Source organism: Toxorhynchites rutilus, chromosome 3, assembly GCF_029784135.1.
Source record: "Toxorhynchites rutilus septentrionalis strain SRP chromosome 3, ASM2978413v1, whole genome shotgun sequence".
Classification (NCBI taxonomy): domain Eukaryota; kingdom Metazoa; phylum Arthropoda; class Insecta; order Diptera; family Culicidae; genus Toxorhynchites; species Toxorhynchites rutilus.
Window position 1 is genome coordinate 25,474,065 of NC_073746.1, and position 26,526 is coordinate 25,500,590.

The 26,526-nt window shown below is 39.2% G+C and overlaps 2 protein-coding genes across 11 annotated transcripts in view; one reads left to right on the forward strand and one right to left on the reverse strand.

Moving 5' to 3' along the window:
- LOC129775328 (dual specificity tyrosine-phosphorylation-regulated kinase 2) overlaps positions 1-5,349 on the reverse strand; it is a 44,194-nt gene extending 38,845 nt beyond the window's left edge. For 5 of the 10 annotated variants that reach the window (XR_008742928.1, XM_055779952.1, XM_055779950.1 and 2 more), the window contains exons 1-2: positions 4,949-5,324; positions 3,011-3,562 (exon numbers count right to left, since the gene is read on the reverse strand). The gene's annotated coding sequence lies outside the window, so the exon portion shown is untranslated. The other 5 variants (XM_055779949.1, XM_055779946.1, XM_055779948.1 and 2 more) reach the window with 5 other exon arrangements.
- A 7,169-nt stretch (positions 5,350-12,518) lies between these two features.
- Positions 12,519-25,474, forward strand: LOC129776550 (ATP-dependent DNA/RNA helicase DHX36). The gene is made up of 5 exons (XM_055782258.1): positions 12,519-12,724; positions 12,799-15,530; positions 15,588-15,737; positions 15,794-15,922; positions 24,311-25,474. Exons 1-5 carry the CDS (start codon positions 12,665-12,667, stop codon positions 24,492-24,494), a joined length of 3,255 nt encoding a protein of 1,084 aa, XP_055638233.1. The 5' UTR covers positions 12,519-12,664; the 3' UTR covers positions 24,495-25,474.
- Positions 25,475-26,526: the final 1,052 nt, after the last annotated feature.

Sequence of the window (26,526 nt, forward strand, 5' to 3'; positions counted from 1 at the left end):
GTTTGACGTTTCTCGTAGTCGGGCGAGTTTTCTGTCGATCCGCTCACATTGTGAGACGCGCCGACCGAGGGGTCGTAACAAGTAGAGAGAGTAGAGAGTAGAGAGTAGGGAGTAGAGAGTAGAGAGTAGGGAGTAGAGAGTAGAGAGTAGAGAGAGAGTACAGAGTAGAGAGAGTACTGAGTAGAGAATAGAGAGAGTAGAGAGAGTACAGAGTAGAGAATAGAGAGAGTAGAGAGTAGAGATAGTAGAGAGTAGAGAGTGGAGAGAGTAGAGAGTAGAGAGTAGAGAGTATAGAGAGTAGAGACAGTAGAGAGTAGGGAGAGTATGAGGAGTGAAGAGAGAGTAGAGAGAGTGGAGAGAGTAGAGAGTAAGGAGAGTAGAATGAGTAGAAAGTAGAGAGAATAGAGAGTAGAGAGAGTAGAAAATAGGGAGAGTAGAGAGAGTAGAGAGATGAGAGAGTAGGGAGAGTAGAGAGAGCACAGAGTAGAGAGTAGAGATAGTAGAGAGTAGAAAGTAAAGAGAGTAAAGAGAGTAAAGAGTAGAGAGAGTAGAGAGTAGAGAGAGTAGAGAGTAGAGAGAGTAGAGAGTAGAGAGAGTAGAGAGTAGAGAGTAGAGAGAGTACAGAGTAGAGAATAGAGATAGTAAAGAGTAGAGAGAGTAGAAGGTAGGGAGAGTAGAGAGAGTAGAGAGTAGAGAGAGTAGAGGGTAGGAAGAGTACAGAGTAGAGAGTAGAGAGTAGGGAGTAGAGAGTAGAGAGTAGAGAGTGAGTAGAGAGAGTACTGAGTAGAGAATAGAGAGAGTAGAGAGAGTACAGAGTAGAGAATAGAGAGAGTAGAGAGTAGAGAGTGGAGAGAGTAGAGAGTAGAGAGAGTGAAGAGTAGAGAGAGTAGAGAGTAGAGACGGTACAGAGTGTTTGAGTGCAACAGCAAAGCTATTCCAATGACTTTGCGGTAAACTTATTAAAACATAGAATTGGGCCGCTAGTGAACTATAATAACAAGAGTAACAAGCATTACAAATTCCGGTTGTGATTTATCTTCTGTTAATGGAAAATTACCGAATATCCGTTTCATCTCAAGATTAGACTCTTGTTGAGTGCATCCCGGTTGGAAAATAACTGCCTGCTCCTCGTTGCTAGGCCTCTCTCTGAAGTGATGCAGTTTTCGCTTCTCTTCAGGAACTGATCAAAGGATATTAACCCATTCATCTAAGTTTTAATTATAGACAGAGTGGATCAAACAAATATGCTTCGGTCGGACACGCATAGTGCTATTTCACAACACTGCTGCGTTACCTTCTGCTCTTAACGGAGTCCCTTTTGTGGTTTTGATCCAGGAAAAATATGCCACCCCAACAAAAACCAAACCTCATTATGAAAAAATGTGTTTCCTGCTACGTTTTTCTGAAATTTCAATTACGACTCTAGTGGAATAGGCCTAGCTCATTTCATACACGTACCTACTATTTCAATTATCATTTAAACAAATTTGGACAAGAAAACATGCGTAAATCTATCCCTTCTTACATGCGAGTGATTACTTTGCCCCTCCTAACTGAAGAAATGTTAGATTTTTTAGCCTTTGTTCTAATAATGAAAAATCTACGATTTTCTTGCTGTTGAACAACAATAAGTTGATCTACAATAATCTTTAAAAAAACGGAAATTTTAGTGGTATGTGGACACAAGAAATGGGCATGTTCCTTAGGGTGACCACTTCACTTACAGTGATTCAATCTTGCACCTTTGTTGCTAGCAGAGTGTTGCGGATGGGAATCCTGCTCCAAAGCGCCCGTTTCGGGTCGATGAAGTAACGAAAAGTGACAGATGATGATGACAGATAAAAAGACAGAAACAAAAACAAAAGAAGTGACAGAAATTGTAGTAAACATACCGCTTATTCTTAGAGCTACCTAAAACCAAGTGAATACCTTAAATCTATTACTGAAAACTATTTATGTCGGTGCTTAAATATATTTAGCCTAACGTTTAAACTAAAACTTATACTTAACTTATTTATTATATTCAGAAGATTTAAGAGAATTGGACTTCCACATTGCGGTTGAATAGAATTTCGTCACTGGAAAAATGTGAGTCATTCCTCATCCTTGCAATAAAATTGAATGAATTATTATTTTGTAAATTTTAGCTTTAAGCATTGCTTGAAATACAATCGCTGAAAAGAATCCAGTATTTCGAAAAAACGTTCCGAGACCGCCGGAACACAGAGCAAGTGATATGCGAGATATAGATAAGAAGATCTCCATGCTAAAAAACGAGATTAATCTTTCCGTCAAAGTTTAATAGTTTCGCTATATACCTGACCGATAAATCGACATTCAATTTTTCAATGGCACATGATATAGATATGCAGGTGGCAAATGAAATCAAAATTTAAGCTCCCAAACGACGTGTGCATTTGAACATACAAACTTTCGTATAATCTCAGAAGTATGCACTGGTTATTTTAATGTTACTCGTAATAAAATAATGGACTGATGTACAACTTCCCGTACAACCGAAACCCCTAATTCAAGTGATGATCGCTAAGCGACACCAATTTTCGCAACATTCGGAAAATCCCTTTCATTTTCACGACAGCAACTTTCATTTTCGGTACACTTTCATTACCTCCATAGATAGCTCAACGGACGCTTAACTTTTACTAAAAATCGATCACTCGCCACATGATAGTGTAATGGATGATCAAAATCAATAATTACATAGTGTCTCACTAACGAGCACGTGTACATTGGGACGACTAGGAATGATGTACAGTTATCGATGAGGCAATCAATTTAAAAAAGGTAATTTTTCATTTCACTATCTCTGATGTGAGTAATCCGGTAATGTTGTGACGAGTTGAATGACCTCGAGAACGATTAAGAACAACAATGTCAATTCTTAAATGAGACGGTATACTTATTGAATAATTTTCGTATTGAATCTTTACAGTACACATTGTGATTCCATGGAAGGCAAAACAACAAAGCAAAATTTTAGGGGGCTCACCTCAATTTCTCGGAAGGATTCCTACAGCAACTGGCCTGCTACGACGCACGTCACCCGCTCCACCAATAGTAATAATAGCTGCAGCAGCAATAGCGTCGTCCATCGTAAACACAAATTCACTGTTTTCTGCCGCGGCGATAGTCGCATTTGTCGCCTACTCTGCTAGATATTGGCGTTGTTTTTCATGTTCTTCTCCCAAGTTCTTCTGCTGCATACGAGTAGTTCATTTTTCCATCGTTTCCTAGTAGTGTTACATGCTCTCGAGAAACGACAAAGAGAACCGAAAAAAGGTGGAAAATAGGTTCTTCCCGAAGGGCTTACTGTATGGTCGTAGCTTGAGTACTCCGTGGAACCACCCGTCCTAGTTATAACTGGTTTGTTGTTTGCTCGTGGTCTAACTGCTCTTACTGATTGTAGCATTCATAACAAAGACTTCTCGCAGCCATTTTCGTTCAGGCTATCACAATCATACGAAAAACTTTACTTTTTTCTCACACATCACATACAACAGCTGCGGTAATCTCGGTAGCACTCGACGGGGAACAATTTTTCCTGCAATGGGAAATCGAAATTTTGCCAATCAGCTTCACTTTTCTTTCAAAATCGTTCAATAAACAGACAACATCAGCACATTACGCACGTTTCGGTGAATCGCGATTTCGAGTTCACATTGGACGATGGCCACAGCGAAAAAAAGCAAACGTCAGACACTCGCCAGAGCAGCCCAATACTTCATAGCCATCCATCCGCGATTCATCATTATTCACTACCGAAAGGTTCGGAGCCAAAAAGTATTGCATTAGGTACACTAGCGCAACCAATACCAGTGCACGCGGACCGTGGCCAAAAGATGGAACAGATTTATTGAATGGCACGCACACCAAAGCAAATGAACTGTACTTGCTAAACGTGCGGATGGACGACCTCACGCACACGAGAGTAGCGAATGGAACAGTGCATACGCACACAACCAACGCATGCACTGAAAAAATCTACTTGTTACGTTTTGTTCCTAGTAAACCGCATTGATTTTTAATTATGCCTTTCCTTTGAACTAGATATTAATCTTGGGTTCATACAAATTTACATTTCGTCAACAATCTAAATTGTCAACTCCGATATATAAATGACAATTCAATCGTTCATCCAGCAACTGTTACCACTAGCTATGCATCAGCTGATATCGCCGAAAATTTCCCCTCCAATCAAGCAGAACCCCGAATACAATTTCCAACCGGTGGATTATTTTAGGTGTTCGATAGCTCTATATCCAATCTATGTAACAGCCCGAATTTCTCGAACCGGCCTGTTCGAAATCGACCCTTGTTTCCTAGAGAAGCGAGCAGCCATTCGAGCAAGTCGGTAGGAGAAAGTGAAATGCGTGAGCTGGTCAAGTCCATCATAATAAATGAGCCGCGAGATAAGCTCTTAAATTATTTATATGTCAAGCCCCGAAAATAATGCACACAATTTCACCTGTGCACTTTTTCCAGTGCACCCTGCAGTAGCAGCAGCAACACAGCAGAGCGAAACAATACGAATCGAGTACCTACCCCCAGAAGAGTGGCCAAAGGGAAATAGAAAAATTACTCGACCAATACTTCTTTCACTTCCCCCGTCGCACGCACCCAACCCAACCGATTTCCTACTTCCGCTGGTTAGTCTGTTCGACCATAAGTAAAATCCGATCGTACGAAATCTCATCAAACACGGACCGATTTATGTGTTATGATCTGTTTCCCTTTGCTTCTTTCTTCGCTGGGCATGGCTCTGACGGCGGCGTGTGAAATGACGACATCTGACACGCATACGTCAATTTTGGTGATATATCTCGCCCGTAAGAGAAAAATAGCACTGCCGTAAGTGCCAAACACCGTAGGATGCTGTCCCTTTCTCGCTCATGTATCGGCCCGAAACGCGCTAGTTAACTGCACTCACTTTTTTTCCTCTTCAAAAATCAGCATTTTTCATCTCGGCACTGATGAGTTAGAAAAATCCCCATTTTTAGTCACTTTACATGTAATCCAATCGAATAAGCTTTCCTAAGGGGCCGACAAATGCTGCTCCATTTTCCGACGACAAATATTATCCCTCCTAGGATGTAACGCAGCATAGAACTATTTTCACGGGTTCATTGGTCTGCAAAACGCAGTCTACCTTTACAGAGGAACACACCAGTTCAGTGATACAGAAAATGCACGCCACAACGGATAGCGGAACAAGTATTATTTTTTGTTTAACTTCTGCACAGTTTTTTGGGCAATGCCTCGAGACTATAAACCAGAGTTGGTCCGCCCTGAACGCAAGGAAAGCCACTCACATACGAAAATAAGAGACAAACATGGCAGCCGGAGTGAAGTCCAGCCAAATTTGAGCGAGCCTCGCTGTGCACGATGACAGTTTTGAAGTTTATTTATCTTTCAAAAGAAAACAGTCAAAGTTGAAGAGAAAAATATTTTTATGTGTGTAATATTTCTCGTGAAATATTTCGATGTACACGTTTAGCAATTCAAACTAACATAAAAGACATTTCAATATGGTTCCTTTTTTAAATTTTATGTGCACAAAAAGTTGTTAACTAGAATTGCAGTGATCGTTCGACAACTGGACGAGAAATTCAGCCCAGTTATCAACATTCGCTTGCTAACTGGACCGGTATGTGAAACGCCAAATAAAATCGAGAAGTACTTCAAATAATTGTTTGATTCGTGATGAAAATCACTTTTCCTGCAAGTGAAGAAAAAAATCCTCTACTTCTAATCCTGTCTTAGAGCCCCCGCAGACTGTAGACTGACTTGTCGGTCGATAGTTCGGTCGGCTTCTTAATCAGTACGGAGAGGTATGCATGTGCGCACATTACACCGATTCAGTTGAGTCGGTTTTTGCATCAGTAGGCCGATCCGACCAAACTGTCGGCTGAAAAAAAGTCTGTAGTGTGCGGGGGCTCTTAGACCTCCCGTGAACGTGAACAAGCGGTGAAATAGTACGATTGTTTGACGGTGAACCACATTGCGATCAAACAACTCAGAACATTGTGGTAAATGGAACTTTTTTGTTCACGTTCACATTCACATTGAACGTTCGCCGGTGAAGCAAATAAACATAGAGCTTCAATAAATTAATTCGGATAAAATATACAGCTGTTCACGAAGCTTCCCAGGTGTTTTTCGACCCGTGTAGAGATCCAACTGAGTGAAATTGCATCCATGTTGAAGTTTTCTTTTCATGTTTGAGTTATGATTTTCCAAAGCTGACATGTTTTCAGTCTTCGTTCAATATTCCTGTGCGACTAGACCAGATCTATGCGATTAAAATTCATTTTTTTTTGCAAACGTAGGGGAAATCAGAGTCAAACCGACACTCTAAGGATTTCCACATATTCCCAAGTTCTACCATGTGTCTTCGACTTCAAATCGTTACAGAACCTCTCTTCAACTTTTTATGAACCATTCTACAGTATCTGTGACCATTTTTTGAGTAGAACTCGAATTTTGATAGAATACGAAAATTAATGTTTTCAGGTGAAATAAACGTGCTCCCGTGGCCGAGTGGTTAGCGTCATAACTAACATGCCGGGTGTTCGGGTTCGATTCCCGTTCTGGTCGGGGGAATTTTTCGTCAAAGAAATTTCCTCCGACATGCACTGTGATCACGCGTATTCTAGAGCTTGCCACTCAGAATGCATTCAAGGCGTGTTATTTGGCATAGAAATCTCAACTAAGTACTAATAAAAATGACGCAAGTAATACTACGTTGAGACGGCGAAGTTCCTCTAGGAACGTTAGTGCCATTGAAGAAGAAGAAGAAGGTGAAATAAATGGAAGTGCGGGTGAGACCGACACCCTGTCGGGTAAAACCGTCACCTTTGAAGAAAAGAATGAAAACTTGTTACAATAGTTTCAAATTATTAAGAGGTTCTCTATATACTATGTGGACAATTTAAGATCCCAGCGTAGATGTTCATCTACGTGAAATGTGCCGAACGAGGTACCATGAGCTTTTTTGTTGACAAGCCCGATTCAACGTTGGTTTTGGCTGTTTTATCAGTTCAGCTCAGCCGTTTTTGTTGACCTACCGAAGAACCAACAGAGATACGAACAAAGGGAAACTCCTGAGAGCAAACTGAAGAACCACGGATACTTTTAGAGAGCAAAACTAGAATGCGTCTTTACTGGAATTATATATATTGTGGAATGAACAGAAGTAATTACAGTGTAACCAGTTCACAAAATATTTCTTCTCTCTTCGGTCAAAGTGGCATCATTAAGGTGCTCATCCATTCCCAACAGTTTTGCCTTTCGAATATAAACACGAGTAATCTACAAAAAGTAAGAACACATTTTTCCTATCTGTGAAACACAAACCAGGTGTCGGTGTTACCCCGAAAAAAACTCGAAGTTTCAAAACAAGCATTGATAAGCAACAACACCACCTACCGTCTCACAAACTACACTGAACATCTACGATGAATTAAGCATCGAATTTTCAAAAATTTCCCGACCTCAACGCTTAAATTCCACGAGCGAAATTTGCAGGTGTCACATGCACTGCCTCCTGTTTGCTTGACAAAAAAGCTACTCCGCAGCTGTAGGGTGACCCGAACGGTAAGAAATGACAAGTGTGTACAGGGGATATCGAATTATTTGCAAAAAATTGCTTCTAACTGAAAAAATCAGGGAGTGTCGGTTTTACCCACAGTGTCGGTTTTCCCTGATTTCCCCTACTATTTCCTTCAAAGAAGACTAGCTAGTTTACTTCAATGTAATATGTCAATCAAGTGAAGCGGTCCAGTAGTTCAAAAGTTATAATTTTTTTCTAAATAGAATTTTTGAAAAAAGGAGAAAAATGGTTTTTAAGACCATTGGTTATCTTTGAAAAATCATAATTAAAAAGACGAAAGAGAGCACATCTCTGATTTTTTTTTATATGTTTAGTAAAAAATTCACAGCTCTTAGAGAAAATATTAAAAATATAGCGCCCTGGTCCCGAGACCATGTACCCAGCAAACATTAAATCGTATAATTTTGCACGTGCCAAGTCTTACAAGAAATCCGAATAAATCACAATCGCATATAATATCAATCAAAGTATGTATCGTGTATATTTGAAATCGCATAAAATGTAAAAACTTTATTTTATATACCATTATCAAATTAAGTCGCATATCGGTATAATAAACATCAATTTTATGATGTACATTGTCGTAAAATATATGTAATCCGCATCATATGCGTATATTACAGCTGATGCAGTTTGTGTGTCGTTTAAGCGTATAATTTAAATCGATTCAGTACTGTAATAAATCGTGTTGTATGCTGAAGGAACCCAGCAAACATTAAATCGCATAACAAGCGTATATATAACATCATATGCCCTAAAATTTGGTTGGCATATAATGCGCCTAACTGCCATATGCATGCAAAAGTGGAGGCCATATACATACATGGCAAATGCTTACCGAATTTGTTTGGATGAATATGCAACTTTGACCGGCTATAATAGTGATTATGTTGGAATTGAATTGCGATCTAATATGAATATATTCATGAATTGTCAAAGCACCAAATACGACTTTCGCCATACTCCTATACGATTTATTACAGACATAGAAAAAAACAAATGGCGCAAAATATTTTCGTGAAATGTTTATTACAACCTCACGAATCGCCATTTTTATATATTAGTATTTATGTTCGTAGAAATAATAATTGTTTGATTGACTTGTGTTGGGAGTGGAATATGAATGTTTAAAATGCCACAGATTGATGTTTGGTGAAAACTGCTCCGATGTGGGTTCGAACTCCGGTCGTCTGGATTATCATCCACCAGCTATCTCGTGCGGCTATCTGAAATTTAATTCAACAGTGGTTAAAACTTTCGAGTGCATCAGCATTTCATTGACATTTCAATATGGTGTAATATGTTCTTTATTAGGATCTAATATGATTTACTGTTTCATGATTTCCTTCAGCATACAACACGATTTATTACAGTACTGAATCGATTTAAATTATACGCTTAAACGACACACAAACTGCATCAGCTGTAATATACGCATATGATGCGGATTACATATATTTTACGACAATGTACATCATAAAATTGATGTTTATTATACCGATATGCGACTTAATTTGATAATGGTATATAAAATCAAGTTTTTACATTTTATGCGATTTCAAATATACACGATACATACTTTGATTGATATTATATGCGATTGTGATTTATTCGGATTTCTTGTAAGACTTGGCACGTGCAAAATTATACGATTTAATGTTTGCTGGGAAATCATGAAACAGTAAATCATATTAGATCCTAATAAAGAACATATTACACCATATTGAAATGTCAATGAAATGCTGATGCACTTGAAAGTTTTAACCACTGTTGAATTAAATTTCAGATAGCCGCGCGAGATAGCTAGTGGATGATAATCCAGACGACCGGAGTTCGAACCCACATCGGAGCAGTTTTCACCAAACATCAATCTGTGGCATTTTAAACATTCATTTTCCACTCCCAACACAAGTCAATCAAACAATTATTATTTCTACGAACATAAATACTAATATATAAAAATGGCGATTCGTGAGGTTGTAATAAACATTTCACGAAAATATTTTGCGCCATTTGTTTTTTTCTATGTCTGTAATAAATCGTATAGGAGTATGGCGAAAGTCGTATTTGGTGCTTTGACAATTCATGAATATATTCATATTAGATCGCAATTCAATTCCAACATAATCGCTATTATAGCCGGTCAAAGTTGCATATTCATCCAAACAAATTCGGTAAGCATTTGCCATGTATGTATATGGCCTCCACTTTTGCATGCATATGCCAGTTAGGCGCATTATATGCCAACCAAATTTTAGGGCATATGATGTTATATATACGCTTGTTATGCGATTTAATGTTTGCTGGGTAGAGACGTCGGTTAATCGTTCGATTAATTCAAATAATCGAATATCTGAAATTATAATCGAGTAATTTTGTATCGAATAATTCAAAATCAAAATATGAATACATCGAATAATTGCCACTGTAATCGCGATCAATAAAAAAAGGAACCTTTCTCAAGGTTGACGCATTTTTAGGTTATGAATCAGGCTATATAATTTTTTAATCGAACATTTTTATATCCATCCTTCTAACATCGACAACCCGATAGACCACGCGACCAGAATGACAACGTGATACGTAATTATTGCAAAAATAAATATTCGCTCGATTAATCGAATATTGAAAAACAATTATTCGAATGAATCGAATATTGAAAAATTCCCCAACGATTAATCGATAATCGAATAAATGAAAAATGTAGACATCACTAATCGTCAATAAACTTCTGCCCGCTAACAACATCCCCAGTTCTTCGTGCCCTACTCGTCTCTCATTATTTCTCTCGCTCGCTAGGTTGGACTCTTTCGCATGTCCGGCATGGTTGCCAAAATACATATTTATCAACTCTACAACTTCCTTTGTGGGGGAAATAAAATGCGAAGTGCCCTGCCAGGGCACTGGGTGAGATAGGTCTCTTCGTCCATCACTACCGCCAAGTCGCGATTCGCCGGGAAAATCGACTTGATCATCTTATTCAGCTGCTGCCGATGCGTCATTGCCTTCAGCTGCGAGACCAGTGGACGAGACATCCGCTTCCTGACATGTATGTCTTTGGAGCTTCTTGTCGCTCAGGGTCGTCGGCCGTCCAGAACTGGGCTTTCTTTCGATGCTTTGATTGTTGTTCAATAGTGCCAAGATGTTGTAGATGCCGGAACGGGCGTATCCGGTGTCCACAAAGTGCCGCACGATGTCCATTTTCGACGCGACGAGGTACCGTTCTTTGAACGCTCACACTTCTTAACGGAGTAGCTTCACTGTTTTTGTCATCACGGTCAGAGTTCGGCTGATAGAGCTGTCAAATTTTTTCTGCTGACTCATGATTGATTGACTATGATTGATGCTGCATGGGAAGTTTCGTCAGTGCGTGTGAGGAAAAACCCATGAAAAATCGACAATTTTTATCTATTTTTTTAATGCAAACCTTAATCTATGTCTATGACATTCTTTTCATCAGGAATTTCAAGACGACGACCTGCGAGCTGAAGCAAATGCTGTCGTCTGAGTTTGAGATACGGTACCTGCAAGAGCTACGGAGTTTCCTCGGTCCGAACATTCAAAGTGATTGGAATCCGGGTGTGATGATCATCAAGCAGAAGACTTACATGAGGAGTGTTCTAGAGTGTTTTGGTATGATAAATTGTAAACCATCTTTAATACGGATGGAACCGCATTTGCAAATGGAGAAAGGACAAGGCGCTACGAGGTTCACTTACAAACCATACAGGGAACTGACTGGCTGCATTATTTACCTGATGGTGATGTCAAGGCCGAACATATGTGCTGCGGTGAACTTATCACAGGGTTCCAGTGTTGTGCGACGGACGAACACTGGGGATCAGGTATGGGCATCGAAACTCGTTCAACAACACTCACTCACAGATAAAACTCACCCTCACTTTATTTCAGACAGAAAACATTCACCTATCATCTTCGCAAAATTCATTTTCGAGTTAAACGGAAAAATACTGTCTCGATACCGCTCATCAATCCTCAGAGAATTTTGCATTCTCACATTTGCCTCTCGGAATGACGTTAGATGGAGATAGAATCAAACTGGAAACTTTTGCTTGAGCCAGCGAGTGTCTCTGTAAAATCATTCGGTTTTCACTCAAATAGCAATCATTATGGGTGTGCGGCAAGGTAGATTTATGTGCATTGCCGATAACAAATGCACTTGAATGCTGACAAGGAAGAGAGTAGAAGGGAATATATTTTGACTCACTCGTTATTTTGTTTCGTGCGATCCTTCCAAAGGAGTATTCATGGATTATATGTTGTTTTCCACTTTTTGTTTTGTTATGTTCACTCTCAGTCCCGAATGAAGATGGTCGACGAGTGTAAAATGATTTATCGTGCAATCTCACGATTGCTTGCTGCATTCTCTTCGCCATGATTATTCCAAGCAGATACAAGAGTGATTTATAATTAGGTTATAAAACACAAATGTTTCAGTCGTAAACGGCTTCGAATGGATTCTCAATTGGAGTTCATATGTAATATATAATATTTACTAGATTTCATAAAGAATTGGATGGTGTTTCTCTTTAATAAAGTTACATATTAAATGTAAATTATGCCTTTTGAATAAAATGATCTAAAAATATTTTTGGCTCTGTGTATTACATAGCCGACTTCGTTCCGTCAGATCAAACATATACCAACATTCGCGCTTTTTTATTTATTTAAAGCCCGGTAATAGATTTCACTTTTTATTCCGATTAATTGATGGGTTCAATTTAGTAAAAATTTTGATTTTGTTATTTTTTTACTGTGAGTACAAAAATGATGACATACCTTAGATAAATAACAAATAACGTTGGCATCTGTTGAGCGCGTGTGCGTGTAGCGTCTGCATGATAAAAGATGAAGAGGGGAAAGTAAATGTCAAAAATATAAACAAATTTCTCAGAAATCAATCATTTGTGTTCCTCGGTTTGTGCTAATTTTTTACTGAATTGCCTGAGATATTTGTACAATTTTGTGCTAAACAGCTTACGTGAGGTGTTGATTCTTCGATACTTGTTTGGGATGTCCGATCCTGAGGAATCGCTCGAAGAAAAACTACGAAAATTTCGACTTGGTCGCGAGGTACGATTTTTCACAGTCTATGTCTAGCAAAAATAACGAATTGGGGGGTTAAACGGATTTTTTTATCTCTGCAGTCGACCAATCATCAAACAGTGAGTTCAGAAGAGCAGACCAATCAGGGTGACATGAGCAACCGCCAGGGCATTGGGGGTGGTCCACACGGAACCAGACATCCACCTCATCTGAAGGGTCGTGATATTGGCAAATTTTATGCAAATTTGCGCCGTGTACGGGACACCAAAAGGGATCAGGATGGTTCCAATGTGGCAGGTTATTCCCAATCCGCGCAGAGACGTCAGCGTCAGAAAAATCGCGAGAAAATGGCCTATGAAAATGGTGAAGGGGGTCGCGATGCCAATCGGTTTAAAGCGGCTGGAGATTTCAGGGAGGATGAGGCTGTTCTGGGAGGCGATGGAGGAAGACCACCACCTGGGCTCCAGGGACGAGAACTGGGACTGTACTATCGAGACAGAATGACCAAGAAAAGGAAGGAAATGGAAAAGCGAAAAGTGGTGGATATAACTATTCCGCGATGGCAAATTCAGGAGATCAGGGAACAATTGAACCTGAATGGCGATAGAGAAAATGTTGATTTTTTCAAGCATTTCGTTCAAAGTGACGAAATTAATTCGGTGTTCAAGAACGAGTATTTGAGGGTGATAAAAACAAGTTTGCACCAAATTTTGCTGGAGGAATCTAGGAAAGTAGCTAAAACCCCTGATCAAGAGCAAATTGATCACAGAGAGAAGCTGAATGAACAGTTGTATCAAGATTTTTTACAAAAAAGAGTTCTTAGCGAAATAAGAGCGGCGCGTGAGAGATTACCGGCATATAAGCACCGACATGGCATTCTGGGAATGATTGATACAAATCAAGTGATTCTGATTAAGGGAGAAACGGGAAGTGGAAAGACAACTCAGGTTCCCCAATTTATATTGGACCGAGCCTTGTTCGGAAAGAATGGATCGACATGTCGAATAATATGTACCCAGCCCCGGAGAATTTCCGCTATTACGCTGGCGGAGAGAGTTGCTGTGGAAAGAGGCGAACGACTTGGTCAATCTGTTGGTTACCAGATTCGGCTGGATGCAAAGAGACCCCGACCTGAAGGTGGTTCCATAATGTTTTGCACGACAGGAATTGTGCTTACGATTATGCAAAAAGATCCGTATCTGAGAGATTATTCCCATTTAATTCTCGATGAAATCCACGAGAGAGACGTTTTAACGGATCTGCTTCTAGGTATCGTAAAAATGATACTTAAGTTCAGGAAGGATTTGAAGGTGATTCTTATGAGTGCAACCTTGACAGCGGATACATTTTCCAAATACTTCGATGGCTGCCCAATTGCAGAAATTGAAGGTATCATGTTTCCGGTTCAAGAATTTTACCTAGAGGATATTATCGCGAATTTAAACTACTACAAATTCGGCGACGTTAATAAAAGAACGCCACGAAACCGGAAATTCTATGAATTTGACAGTATGATCAGGCCTTACGTTGAATCTATCAGAGGACGTTATCCAGTTCCAGTTTTGCGAGCTATTTCCAATCCTGAAAGTGAATCGTCGCAAAATGATCTAATAGTGCATCTCATCGTTACAATAACATGTTCCAAACCCGAAGGAGCGATTCTTGTGTTTGCACCGAGTTTAGCTCAAATTTCCGAACTGCATAAGTTACTCTCGAACCACTCTGAACTGAGGAAACATCCAACTTTAATATACGCGCTGCATTCTAAAGTTCCCCAACTCGACCAGAAGGCTGTCTTCGAGCGTCCCGCGTATGGGACAAGGAAAATCATTTTATCTACAAATATTGCAGAGACATCCATTACCATCAACGATGTTGTATATGTGATCAACACTGGGAAGCACAAAATTAACATGCATAATAATGGGATCTCGTCCTTGTGTGATCAGTGGACATCGATTTCCAACGAGATACAACGGAAAGGTCGCGCAGGTCGTGTCCAGCCGGGTGCCTGCTTTCATTTGTACACTCGAGGTCGAAGAAAGACCCTGTTGCAAAATACACCACCCGAAATTCTACGCGTTTCGTTGGAAGAAGTCATCCTCAATATTAAAATTCTTTGTCTTGGGGAAGTTACCAGCTTTTTGGGAACTCTTCTAGATCGGCCCACCGATGCCGTAATTCGCGAGTCACTTGAGCTGTTGAACCGTCTGAACGCGATAGACGACGACCAGACGCTTACACCGCTGGGATACCACCTCGCTCGTTTGCCCATGGATCCGCACACCGGTAAAATGGTCCTTCTATCCGGTATCTTCAGCTGCACCGACCCAATCACATCGATTGCCGCCAGTTTGTCGTTCAAGGATGCCTTTTACAAACCCTTCAACAAGGAACGGCAAGTGCATGCGGTGCGCCTCCGGTTCGCCGAGGATAGCCACAGCGATCATCTGATGCTGGCAAATGTGATTGACCAGTGGAAGTCGGTTCCGTCGCGTGAGGTGCACACATTTGCGAATCGAAACTTCCTAAATCTTACCATTCTGAACCAGCTGTACAGCATGAAGCGCCAGTTTTGTGAGTACCTGCACACCGCCAATTTACTCCAGGAAGCGCAAGCTAACGCGAGCTGCAATAATGAGAACTCCGACAACAGGAAGCTGCTAACGGCCATCATTGGGGCGGGGCTGTATCCGAACGTGGCGTTTGTTCGGAAGGTTATCCGAAAACGGACCAGCGCCGACGGACGAGTCATTCTGCATATCGAAGGTCAGGGAAGAGCCACCATGCATCCATGCTCGGTGAACAGTAAGCTGAGTGATTACGAGTCGAAGTGAGTAACGTGGGAAATGTAAGTGCAAATGATCGTAGACTGATAATTTTCCCATAGCTTTGTCGTGTATTACGAGAAAAAGGAATTATCGGCGCTGACCATCTTCGATACCACGGTGGTGAATCCGTTTCCGTTGTTCTTCTTCGGGGACAACCACGTCACGACGGAAGGGGCGTTTGAGTATATCTCGATTGCGGGCCATGACTGGTAAGAGTGGATGAAATGAATATCACATTGGATGAAGAGAATATTTTGCTTTGTAGCCTCAAGTGCAACAAGGAAACCTACCAATTGATTCAGGATTTAAGGGGAGGATTTAATCTGTTCCTGCAGAAGAAGATTTGCGAACCCACGCCTGTCGATTGGTCGTCGGAAGAGGGAACGCTTTTACGGTGAGTACTTGGTAATATAAACGATGTCATCTCGTGTTGCGGTGACTTCCTAATCTTCGTCACTGTTCCTCATTGACGATATCATGGCTAGGGGTAGGAGTGTCAAACCACCATAGAAACGTGTATTCCCTCTACAAATTGGTTCGATTTGCTTGATTAGTTTTTGAGTTATGCAGAAACTTATGCTTCATCTGTATGGTAGCTCCCCTCCCCTTAGGGAGAGGGGAGGAGTGTTCAATCACAATAGAAACCTCCACATGCCAAATTTGGCTCGATTTGCTTGATTAGTTATGTGTTTTATTTGTATAGCATCCTCCCCTAAGAGTGGGGGAAGGGTGTCGAACCAACGATTCTATGTTCATCGATCCCTAAAACCGCTATATGCCTAGTTTGATTCCATTTTCTTGATTAGTTCTCGATTTATGCAGAAATTTATGCTTCATTTATATAGCAGCCTGCCCTTAGAGAGGGAAAGGAGTGTCTATTCACCACAGAAATGTTTCTTGCCCCCTAAAACCTCCACATGCCAAATTTGGCTTCATTTGCTTGATTGGTTTACGAGGTATGCAGAAATTTGGGTTTCATTCGTGTGACAGCCCCCCCCTTAGAGAGGGGGAAGGAGTGTCTAACAATCATAGAAATATTTATTGCACCATAAAACCTCTACATGCCAAATTTGGTTCTCTTTGCTTGATTAGTTCTAGAGTTATGCAGAAATTTGTGTTTCATTTGTGTGGCAGTCTCCCCTTAGAGAGGATGAAGAGTGTTGAACCACCATGGAATCGTTTCTTGTCACCTAAAACCTTCACATGCCAAATTTGGCTTCATTCGCTTAATTGGTTTTCGAGGTATGCAGAAATTGTGTTTCATTCGTTTGGCAGCAAATTATAACTCATATCTTAATACTCGCTGATTTCCTTAGTTTGACAGTTGCACCACGACTAATTGGCAGCGTATTCAAGATTTGTCCCACGCGCAAATGTCGCAAAAAAGACAACTGTCTGCGAAGACGGCCACAGGTTGTACGAGGTCAGCTCGGAATCCGATAGTTATCGCTGCCATCAACAGGTAGATTAGTGTGTTCAATGAGGAAAATGGCGAAGGAACATGGGATCAGCGACTTCACTGCACATAAGACCGTAAAGGATGCTAAATCCTAAAGGGCATAGTCGAGGGCACAGAAAGAAAACTCACATGATTGCCAACCGCATCCGGGATCTACGAGTCGGGCAAGTAAGAAACTTCGCCAAGCGAAAAAATCCGGTAATTCTGTTCACCGACGAGAGCCTGTTTACCGTCGATCCCGAATCAAATTTTAGAATCGATGCCTACATTAGTTCTCTACCGGTAAAAGACGTGGCCGACGATAAAAAGCATAAAAAGAAAACACGGAGGCCTACATCGGGATTTTTGGTAAGTATGTGGATCAAAGAGCAGTACGGCCCGAAGCCAAATATTGTATTTCAACACGATGAGGCTCAATGCCACACCTCGAACTGCACTCGGAAGTGGTTGCAGGAACATCTGTCGTTATAGGTGATCGATCTGTGGCCGCCATTCAGCTCTGATTTAAATCCGCTGAATTATTAGGGTGGAAGTGGGGGTAGTAAAGGAAATTCGGAAAATCGATTTTTTTTCGATGCCAAAAATTTCGGCCAAAATTTTTTTTTTCAGGATGACACCAGATCTCGACGTTTCATGCATTTTTAAGTCATTTGGCATCGAAAAAATATTTCTATTTTCTAAATTTCCCTTTTGCCCCCTTGGAAAAGCATGATCAGCTTTTCTGTGATCATGGTAGACATACAAGTGTGCTTTGTGCTGTGATTGTTGAAAAAAAAATTACGTGTGAAATACTGTTGTGTGCAGCGAAAGAATATTTCGATCGCGTGCCCGTTGTGTATTTTTTATCAGACTAAGTAGAGGAACAGCTGGCACATCAGCTGATTCTTGTTTATTTCAATTTTTCTCGTTCGCCCCAGCGTGCTATTTTTCTCATATAGCAGCTGTGGCGGTATTGTTTTTATTTCTCTTTTCTGTATGGTGTTCGTTGTGTTGTATTACACAACACTTAAAGCGTCCCGCTTTAATCTGTATTGGAATTGGCAATGGAATGTTCTCTGTGTAAATTGGGGATTGTAATAAGCGATTTGCCGATTTGTTATTGTAATCAAGCCTAAAGAGTCCAAACAAGCTTGCGAGGATACTCGGAAGCATTTGAAGACAAAATTAGATCCAAGAACACACAAAATTAGTAATTTCAGAAATGGAAGAAATGGCTCCATCATTGTTGAGTGTGCAACTGGAGCTAATATAGATAATGTGAAAGATGACATCGAAAGCAATTTGGGTGAGAAGTATAGTGCTGTTGTTCCCATATCGGTGCCCAGATTAAAAATCGTGGGCATGAGCGATCAGCATTCCTCCGATGTTTTCATTGATTACCTCCGAAGTCAGAATGAAGGCATCGAAATAAAAGATGTAAAGGTTTTAAATGTGTACGAAAATCCACGCTTCACCTACAATAAATTTACTGCTGTAATTGAAGTAGATGTTGACACATATAACTGTTTATTGAACGCGAAAAAAGTAAATGTGGGGTTCGATCGGTGCTCCGTAGTTCCTGCGATTAATGTATTAAGATGCTTCAAATGTGGAGAATTTGGACACAAGAGCACGAATTGCAAACAAAATTTTGAAACGTGCTCAAGGTGTAGTCAGAAACACAAGACATCTGAATGCAAGTCAACTGTGTTGAAATGTGTTAATTGTTTGAAAATGAATAAAGAACGGAAATTGAATTTGAACGTCAACCATGCCGCATTTAGCTCTGAATGTTTAGTATATCAGAGACTTTTTGATTTGAAAAAAAGCAGCTTGCATTTCAATAAATAGCAACCAGGTTCCAGAAGAATTGTGAACCAATATTATATTTTGTATTTGAATATTGCGGGACTGTCAACAAACTACGTAGCGTTACGTCAGATTGTTGAGGAAAAGCGTCCATTTCTAGTCCTTTTGTCTGAAACACACATTGTTGAAATAGAATCATTTGATCAGTATAGTATTCCGGGATATAATGTTGCTGCGTGTTTATCACATTCTAGGCATACTGGCGGTGTTGCTATTTATGTCAGAGAATCAGTTTAATTCAATCTTCGCCTCAACGAAGTGTTTGATGGTAACTGGTTCTTGGGCATTACAGTTGAACATGGCATGAAGATGGGTAATTTTGGTGTTTTGTATCATAGTCCCAGCTCAAGCGACTTGCGTTTTGTTGAAATTTTAGAAAACTGGCTTGAAATGTTCCTTGACTCTAGCAAATTGAATATATTAGCTGGTGATTTCAATATTAATTGGCGTGATGACTACAATTCGAACCATTTGAAGCGTGTATCCGATTTCTTCAATTTGAAACAAACAGTACATGAATTTACGCGCATTTCCAGGCACAGTAAAACTTTAATTGATCATGTTTATTCCAATTTTGATACTATTTACACAGTCACGGATACCAATTTGAAAATAACCGATCATGAGACTTTAATTATCAATATTGTAGATAATCTCGTGGTAAATGAAGATGTTATGAAATTAAAGTGCTGGAGGAAATATTCGAAGCATGCTGTTTCGAATCTCGTAGTGAGAAGCCTGGATTTTCCATTCGAGGTCGGTAATTTAGATAAATCATCAGCTGTTCTAACTAATACCTTGAAAGAGTGTACAAATCGGCTTGTTACGCAAAAATTTGTTCCTATGAAAAACTCGAACAGCTGGTACAATTTGGATCTTTTACGCCTTAAACGTGAGAGAGACAGATGGTACAAGAAATTTTGTAGAACAAATGATGGAAATCATTGGAATATGTACACAAACGCGCGCAATATATATTCACAGTCGATTAAGAAAACTCGTTGTGAATATATTCAGAGGAAGATTGATCTGCATCAAAGCAACAGCAAGGAGTTATGGAAAATTTTGAAATCTTTATTAAAACCTAGTAATAGCAAACCGCGGTCCATAACTTTTAATGGCACACTTGAACAGTCTGAACAGGCTATAGCATCTAGGTTTAACGATTATTTTGTCAATAGTGTTTCATTGATCAATCAGTCCATTGAATTGGTTGATGAACCTGATGAAATAAAACAGCCGGTTAACAGTAGTTGTAGATTTGAAAGTTTTCACTCAATTACATTAAATGAACTTAGAACTATTTGCTTTTCTTTAGGAAAAACGGCTGGAGTGGATAATGTCAATGCTAGAGTTATTCAAGATTGCTTTCATGTCATCGATCACATCTTGCTGGACCTTATTAATAAATCTTTGCTAACTGGGCATGTGCCTAAGGTGTGGAAGGAATCTTTAATAGTTCCAATTCAAAAGGTTGCTGGAACGATTAAAGCCGAAGAGTTTCGTCCCATCAATATGTTGCACACGCTAGAGAAAATATTAGAAGTAGTCGTTAAAGGCCAGCTGCTGGAATATTTAAATTGCAATGCTTTGCTAATACCAGAACAATCGGGATATCGGGAAGGTCATTCCTGTGAAACCGCATTGAACTTGGTATTAGCAAAATGGAAAGAGAAACTAGAGTGCAAAGAGAATATCATTGCTGTTTTTTTGGATCTAAAACGCGCTTTCGAAACAATTTCTAGGCCCTTGTTGTTGAACACGATTAAGCGCTTTGGATTTACGAGTACTGCATATAAATGGTTCGAAAGCTATTTAAATGACAGAACTCAACGGACTATTTTTAATGATACAATTTCGAATCCCCTAGGGAATAATCTTGGAGTACCTCAGGGAAGTGTATTAGGGCCCCTTTTATTTATTATGTATATCAATGACATGCGAAGAGTTTTACGATTTTGTGATATCAATCTTTTTGCAGATGATACTGTGTTATTCATTGCAGCTAATGATTTAGATCAGGTCGTTTTACATTTGAATGGAGATTTACATTCTTTAAGTAGATGGTTGAAGTATAAGCAATTGAAATTGAACATAAGTAAAACTAAATATATGGTAATCTCGCGAAATCGTTTAAATGAAAACGTCTGCATCGTTATTGATAATGCGACTATTGATCGAGTTCGGGACATTAAATATCTTGGCGTGATTATTGATGACAAACTCAAGTTCAACACTCTCATTGACAATGTCATCAAGAAAATTGCCAAGAAGTATGGAATCTTATGTCGATTGAAAATCGATTTAACTATTTGCAGCAAAATACAGCTATACAAATCAATCATCTCTCCTCATTTAGACTTTTGCTCTTCCATTTTATTTTTAGCCAATGACACACAAATATCGAGATTACAGCGCTTGCAAAACAAAATAATGCGGTTGATACTAAAATGTAACAGATTCACTTCCTCATCTTTAATGTTGGACGCTCTTCAATGGTTATCCGTGAAGCAAAGGATTGTTTATTTAACTATGGTGTTCATTTTCAAAGTAGTTAAAGGTTTGCTGCCTCGATATTTGTGTGATCGAGTTGAAAGAGGAAGTGATATTCATAGTTATAACACTAGAAACGCGAATGAAATAAGAACACCTAATTTCTTGTCATGTGCTTCACAAAATTCGTTGTACTTCAAAGGAATAAATGTGTTCAACTCGATGCCAAGACATATTAAATGCGCAACAACACTTACAGAATTTAAGAGGCACTGTATTTCACATGTAAAAGCTGTGTTCTCTTAACAGCTGAACGAGTTTTTGTTTATTTTTATGACGAAGATTTTTACTGACGAAGTTTTATACGAACGGATAATTTAATGTGGACAATTTTTTTGCAGTTTGTTTTCAATATTTTCAATGAATCTGACGAAGTTTTTTTTGAACGGATTATATTATGTAGATTATTTAATTTTTTTTAAATCATCTTTTTTTAAATTTGTATTGATCTCTATTATGTCTGTCATGATCTTGGTGATGATGGACTATTTTTATTTTTATTTTGTCGTTCTTATAGTTGTATTAGTTTAAAAAAAAATAAAAGTAGTCTACAAAAGTTTGAGCGTCGCGCGCGAGACACAGATATAAAGGATATTAAATTGAAAGTTTTTTTAAGTGCCGGTCTAGGAATTTTTCGTAAAGGAAATTTTCTCGATTTCTCTGAATGAGGGTATTCACAGTCAATCTAAAACAAGGCTGGCGGTTGGACTTGTGCTCTGGTGGACCACTTGGCTGCAAGGGCCTCGTCGGGACCGTATCGGCTCTGTGGCGGACATGACTGAGTATTGGCTTTTTTGGACATTGCAATTTTTTGAACTTATATCTGTAAATAAAATCAGTTCGTTTTTTATGTTTGCTAAGCTGATTTCAATGTTGAAAAAAAAAAATTATCTTTTAGATAACTCGTCTTGCTCAAACCTCTGTAGGGGAAGGAGGCGGGACCATCATCATCATCATCATGGAAGATTTTCGAGGATCAAAAAATCAAAACTTAGAGCGCTTTGAGGCACCCCTAAATCATGTCCGATCGAGCTGAAACACACAGATCATTTTTATGGGCCAATAAACAAAATGTACATGGTCAGTTTTTGAAATTCGATGATGGAATTTTTCCCATATATCCATTGCCACCCTAATCTATAAAAATGGATTTCTGTCTGTCTGATTCTTATGGACTTGGAAACTACTGAACCGATCGACATGGAAATAGGTATGTAGGGGTTTTTGAGGCCGGGGAAGGTTCTTATGATAGTTCGAGACCCCTCCCTCCTCTGTTGCCATACAAATGAAACACAAATTTCTGCATTACTCGAGAATTAATCAAGAGAATTAGGCATGTGACTCCATAACTCAAGAACTAATCATGAAAATAGAGCCAAATTTGGCATGTGAAGGTTTTAAGAGGCGATAAATGTTTCTATGGTGGTTTGACACTCCTCGCACTCTGTAAAGAGGGGGGGGGGGGGGGGTTGGTCGGAGGGTGAGGCAGAATTATTTCCGAACTAATCAAGGAAACAGAATCAAACTTGGCATATAAAGGTTTTAGGGATCGATGAACGTTTCTATGGTGGTTCGACATCCCTCGTACCTCTCTAATGGGAAGCTACTATACAAATGAAACAGAAATTTCTGCATAACGCGAGAACCAATCAAACAAATCGATGCCAAATTTGGCATGTGGAGGTTTTAGGGGACACAAAACGTGTCTATGGTGAATTGACATTCCTTCCCCATTTCTCTATATGGGGGGGGTGGTATGATGTACTAAAAGTACTAAAAATATGGTGCAAAAGCGAAAAGAAGATATCGTGTATATCAGTGGTCAGATTATGTGAAAACCACGACCGAAACAAAAAAGTAAGAGCCTACCACTCACTGACAAATACCGAGAAGCTCTATAGAATTACTATGGAACTTGCTTTCGCGGATAATCGGAATTCTACTGTATATGTCAGTGATTTTCAACCGGTGGGGAATTCCCCTTAGTGGGGAATTTTGTCATTAAAGGGGGGAATAGTGCAAGGGAATATTGCACATTTGTTTCCAAATCTGAAATGTAATGTTCAATCGAACAACTTCGCATTGTTTGAAAGACTTTCGTCAGTGAATGATGACGGAACAGACGACGAAACAATACAGAAGACCATATGGTCGGTGTTAAGTCAGATCGGACCATGTGGCATTTTTCTGATTTCGAGAAAAACGATTTTGTTGTTTGGTGCTATAAAGGGGTTTCATTGTGCGTTCAAAACAAATTCGATAAGTTATGCCTGCTGTACGCGTGATTTTCTAAATCTGATAAATGTGGATTGTAGCTTACGAAACGTTTAACCTAATGCGATCAAAAACTCGAAATTTAGAATTTTGCGACTTGGTCCGCTCTGACTTAACACCGACCATATAAAAGTAAATTGTACAGCATTTGTCAAGACTTTTTACAGCAAGTTAAACTTGAAACAGTTTAACTTGAAACAAAAGATCGGAAATGATTTGCGGAAAAAGCGTTACGAGTGTTGTTGAATTTATGTGAATCTGGATTTCCCACAATGCTGCTGATGGGAACCAAACACCGTTACAGAGTGGATATCGAAGACATGAGGTGTGGCTTTCGACAAAGTTTTCAAGAATTACGATTTTGGCGGAAATCATTCCTGCGCAGGTGTCATACTGACGCCCAGCTTTATATACCTCTTTTTGTAATCAGATACAAGTACAAAATTAAATTTGTTACGAATATATCTTCAAAACCGTTTGTATTCTTACATCACTTCACTGATGTGCTACAGACTTTCTAACAAAATACTGATAGGGGTGAAGCACTGGGATTAATTTTCGTAAAGAGGGGAAATGAGCGAAAAAGGTAGAAAACCACTAGTATATGTTAAAGAAGGAATCTTATAACGTGTTTTGTGCCTTCACCAGTGCCATCATCAAGCTGATAACAATTGATGGAAAGTATGAGGACGATTTCGATGATGACGACCTACCGATGGAGTGCAGCGGTAATCCTGAAGAGATTCCTCTGGATGATTATGATCAGTATGATTACTTCGACAATGATGAACTACCACCGGCGGCATCAACAAGTGGCACAAGCAACTGTTGATAGATTGAATAATCGATTAGTGTGTTAACAATGGCTGGTGTGAATCAAGCAAAAAGCATGTGATTTCATTATTTAATACGTGTTGTTGGAAAATGGCTCAGACTCAGGTAAATCTCAATCAAACAATAGGGCCGAATAGAAAGTTTTTCCAGCATATTAAGTAACTGTCTATACTAAATTATACTTGGTTTAAAACTTCCACAGAAATCGATGACTTAGACGTATTTGATATTGAAGGTAATATTTAGTAAGTACGTGGAATAATAATGGAATGTTTTACAACGACATTTTGATTGTTTTGTATTTTGTAATCAAACTAACCTAATTGCAAATTTTTACTGTATCTTTGGCTTGTGCCCATTTTTGCTATTATGTTGAAGCATGGTGTTCAGAATTGGAGTAAAAAATTAAGAATCAACCAAAGGTTACGCATCTACTCCTATACAGTGTCGATATTGAAGCGAGCAATAAATCATCCTTTTTTGTTACACTTTAAACCGGGCGAAATAGTTATTTTCCGTACACATGGTACATAACTCAGGTAAATTTTAGGCAAACAACACAGAAAATATATCCATCCGTTTGAAGGAATTGAATCAATGTCTATCACAAATTATACTATGTGTAATGGTTCGAACGTAGCGTAACAAATAGGGATTGCAGATTGAGTTAACTTGTCCAATTGAAAACAAAACGTAATGCATTGAAACACTCCGAACCTACAAAAGACGTTTGCGGATGATAGATGAAATTTAACAATGAGGTAAGTCGAATATCTGCAATCTAGTATCGAAGTCATAACAATATTCTAATTGAAATGTAATGATGTAAACATAGATCGCGTGCTAAAGATGTGTGCTTATATCAATGAGACAGTTATGGTCACAGTTCTGACCTTTCTGGCTATAAAGTCTCAAAAACATAGATTATGTGTGCACAAGTATTTGTATAATTAAGCTAGTGAAATAAAATTTATTGTCGACCCCATTACCCAATTAGATTAATTGCATGACGATGACTTGGTTGCCGAAATCTATGAAAGCAATTGGAACATGGATCCTCGTCACTGATGACTATTCATTCAACTGTGTATGTATGTCACTCATACCCACGTGTAATAACTTTAAACGAACGATCAGTGGATGAGGTAATAATGTGAATGATGTGTACGCGGACAATGCCAAAGTGATCCTGCGATACTGATATACTGTAATGGAACTAATGTTCAGGATTGCGTTCTCGCGATACGTCACGTTCGACAAATGCTTCACAGCTCGGTGAAGAGTTCTACCAAGGGACTGCATTCGCAAATGAGCAAGCGCATTTTTAGTTTAACAATGTCTCTCCAAAAACATTGCAGTTCCTCCGTGAACTGGAGAAGGAAAATAAAATTGCATCATGAGCACCACCCCTTCCTGTTCTTCACGGTGAGAGTATGAAAATAACATTGAGTTGAAATGACTAATTGAAAACTCATATGAAATAACGGCTTTTACCTTCGACAGATGTCTATTACTTGAATACTTTCCCTCGTGCTGGAAACTAGCAAACCCGGAAACGATTGACCATCAGCATACATTCGTGTTCGAAAAAAATATTTTAGCGGGCATTCTTGCTTTCGCATATGGGCCTAATATAGCAGAATACTACAATACAATTAGCCAATTTCACAGTTGGATTTTGTTTTCGTAATTTTTGGTTGTTTTTGTATTTTTATAGTTTACATGGTTTAGAGATAGAGGGCGCTATATTTTTTCACATTTTACATTGAAAGCTCAGACCTTCTTACATAACATATTCAATAATCAGAGATGTATTTTCGTTTTCGAGTTAACCTTTTTTTCAGTCTTCCTTGTATGTTCCTATACGACTAGACTACCATGCGCCTACATTGATTCATAGCAACTGTAACCAGAGCTGCAATCCATCACCGCCAATGTCACAAAAAAACTGACCATAGTCACTCAATTCCTCTCACGGCACGTGAGATCCAAATATTCAGTAGTGATACTCACTTTTTTGTTTCTGACAC

Bases quoted from the DNA above. Each gene is read 5' to 3' on its own strand.
- LOC129776550 (XM_055782258.1), top strand. From the start codon at position 12,665: ATGTCCGATCCTGAGGAATCGCTCGAAGAAAAACTACGAAAATTTCGA. The intron at 12,725-12,798 runs GTACGATTTTTC...TTATCTCTGCAG, and splicing joins AATTTCGACTTGGTCGCGAG to TCGACCAATCATCAAACAGT. The intron at 15,738-15,793 runs GTAAGAGTGGAT...TTTGCTTTGTAG, and splicing joins TCGATTGCGGGCCATGACTG to CCTCAAGTGCAACAAGGAAA.